We start from the raw sequence: 2,347 nt of genomic DNA on the forward strand, positions 1-2,347 counted from the left end.
AGATTTTTTTTTTTTCCTAGCACCTCTAGGTGTGAAGGTTGTGGTTTATTTAATATTGTTCTTGCTTCCTGAGGTCTTTCTGTATGCTGTGTATTTCTATCTTAGGTCCACTTTTGATGCAGAGAAATTAAATGATCATGATATAGGTTTTATACTCATGTGTTTGTGTGTTTGTGTGTGTGTGTGTGTGTGTGTGTGTGTGAGAGAGAGAGAGAGAGACAGATCTTCTGGTTCTGCTGGAGGTTTTGTGATCCACAGTGAGTGCCGCTGTGATTCCTTTAAAGGTTTTGTTACCTGCATCAGGATATTTGTAATTTATTGGTATTTGAGGACAAGAGGAAACTAATGAAACTGACTTGGTGTTTTGTGCATCTTAGCATATTTGTCTTCCTTTTACAAGTAAGTTTCTAAATCAGCGAGTGATTAGTGAATAATGTCAAGGATGTTCCCATGGGGAAACTACTCTATGGAGAGGAAACCCCAGACCCTGACAGGGTACCTGCCATAGCTTCCATCTGCAGTGGCTCCAGTGGCTTAAAGACATAATTGGTGAGTAATGTGTACCCTCTGATGGTCTGATACTCTTGTAGTTTGAGGTTTATGTCTGGGCTCACACTGATGTCCCCTCACTGTGTCTCTCGCACAATAATACACGTCCATGTCCTTGGATCTCAGGCTGTTCATCTGAAGATACAGCGTGTTCTTGCCATTGTCTCTGGAGATGGTGAATCGGCCCTTCACAGAGTCTGCATAGCTTGTGAAACTTCCATCAATCCAAATACCTGCGACCCACTGCGGCCCCTTCCCTGGATCCTGGCAGACCCAGGTCATGCCATAGCTACTGAAGGTGAATCCAGAGGCTGCACAGGAGAGTCTCAGGGACCCTCCAGGCTTCACCAGGTCTCCCCCAGACTCCACTAGCTTCATCTCACACTGGACATCTGCAGACACAAGATACCCAAGTAAGGGATTGGTCACACCCCCATGGCTTCTCTCACTCATATCCACTCACATCCTCAATTTCTTTGGTTCTCCAGAAATTACCTTTTAAAAGATCAACAAGGTAAACCCAGCCAAGCACAAACTCCCTGGTGAGTTCTCTGTGTTCTATCCTGATCAGTGAATGTGGGCACCTGGAAATCCCAGGCCTGGGGCTCCTCTTCCAGCTGGATGGTCTGAGCTGGGCTGTTTTATTCAGTGGAGAGAAAACCCTATTTGCATGTCCTCTGAGTATATAGTTAGCTCCAGACGTAGGCTCAATTTTTTACAAGTTAATAGCAAAGATTCCATTGTTTGTAGATCACTTTGTATAGATGACACTGTGTCAGTATGTAGTATTTTAATGTATGAACAGAATTGTCTTCTCTTCTTTTTTCTGTTACAGCATTTAAAAAAAAAATGTTGTGTTATGTTACTCACTATACAGCACATGATTAGTTTTTGATGTAGTGTTTCATGATTCATTGTTTGTGTAAAACACCCAGTGCTCTTTGTAACCTGTGCCTTCCTTAATACCCATCACCAGGCTCATCGATTCCCCTACCCTCCTCCCTTCTAAAACTCTCAGTTTGTTTCCTGTTGTTCATAGTCTCTCATGGCTCATCTCTCACTTTGATTTTCTCCCTTCACCCTTTCCTTCTGCTAATGTCCTCCACACTATTCCTTATGTTTCACAAATAAGTGAAATTGTATGACAATTGGCTTTCTATGTTTGACTTATTTCACTCAGCATAATCTCCTCCAGTCCCATCCATGTTGAATAAAAAACTCAGTATTGATTCCTTCTGATGGCTAAGTAATATTCCATTGTATATATGGAACACACCTTTTTTATCCATTCATCTGTTGAAAGGTATCTTGGCACTTTCCACATTTTGGCTATCATGAACATTGCTGCTCTGAATATTAGAATGCATGTAGCCCTTCTTTTTCACTACATCTGTATCTTGGGATAAATATCCAGTAGTGCAATTTCTGGGTCATAAGGTTGCTCTCTTTTTTTTATATTTATGTTTTTATTTATTTCTATTTTTAATATTTTTATTGTGTTATGTTTGTTTTATTTTATTCACCATGGAGGGTAGCTTTATGTTTAATATTTTGAGGAAACTCCACACTGATTACCAACCGATTTCACCAATGTACATTCCCACCTACAGTGTAAGAGGGCTCCCTTTACTCCATAAATTCTCCAACATTCAATGCTTCTTGCCTTGTCGATTTTTTCCACAGAGTTGTCTTATCATTTCTGTGTGCATTTTTAAAAGTCTTTCATTAACGTAGGTAATTTTTAATATACATTATTTTACCCACTTAATGATGTTTAGTCCTAATTATTTTATTTATG

At 39.9% G+C, this 2,347-nt stretch overlaps 1 gene segment (V, D, J or C); it reads right to left on the reverse strand.

The window, feature by feature from the left end:
• Positions 1-534: 534 nt before the first annotated feature.
• LOC131837292 (immunoglobulin heavy variable 3-74-like) lies at positions 535-1,002 on the reverse strand. The segment is given in 1 exon segment: positions 535-1,002. A coding segment is annotated over 1 exon segment (468 nt).
• Between the last annotated feature and the right edge of the window lie 1,345 nt (positions 1,003-2,347).

The sequence above is a fragment of the Mustela lutreola genome, chromosome 7, assembly GCF_030435805.1.
Source record: "Mustela lutreola isolate mMusLut2 chromosome 7, mMusLut2.pri, whole genome shotgun sequence".
Classification (NCBI taxonomy): Eukaryota; Metazoa; Chordata; class Mammalia; order Carnivora; family Mustelidae; genus Mustela; species Mustela lutreola.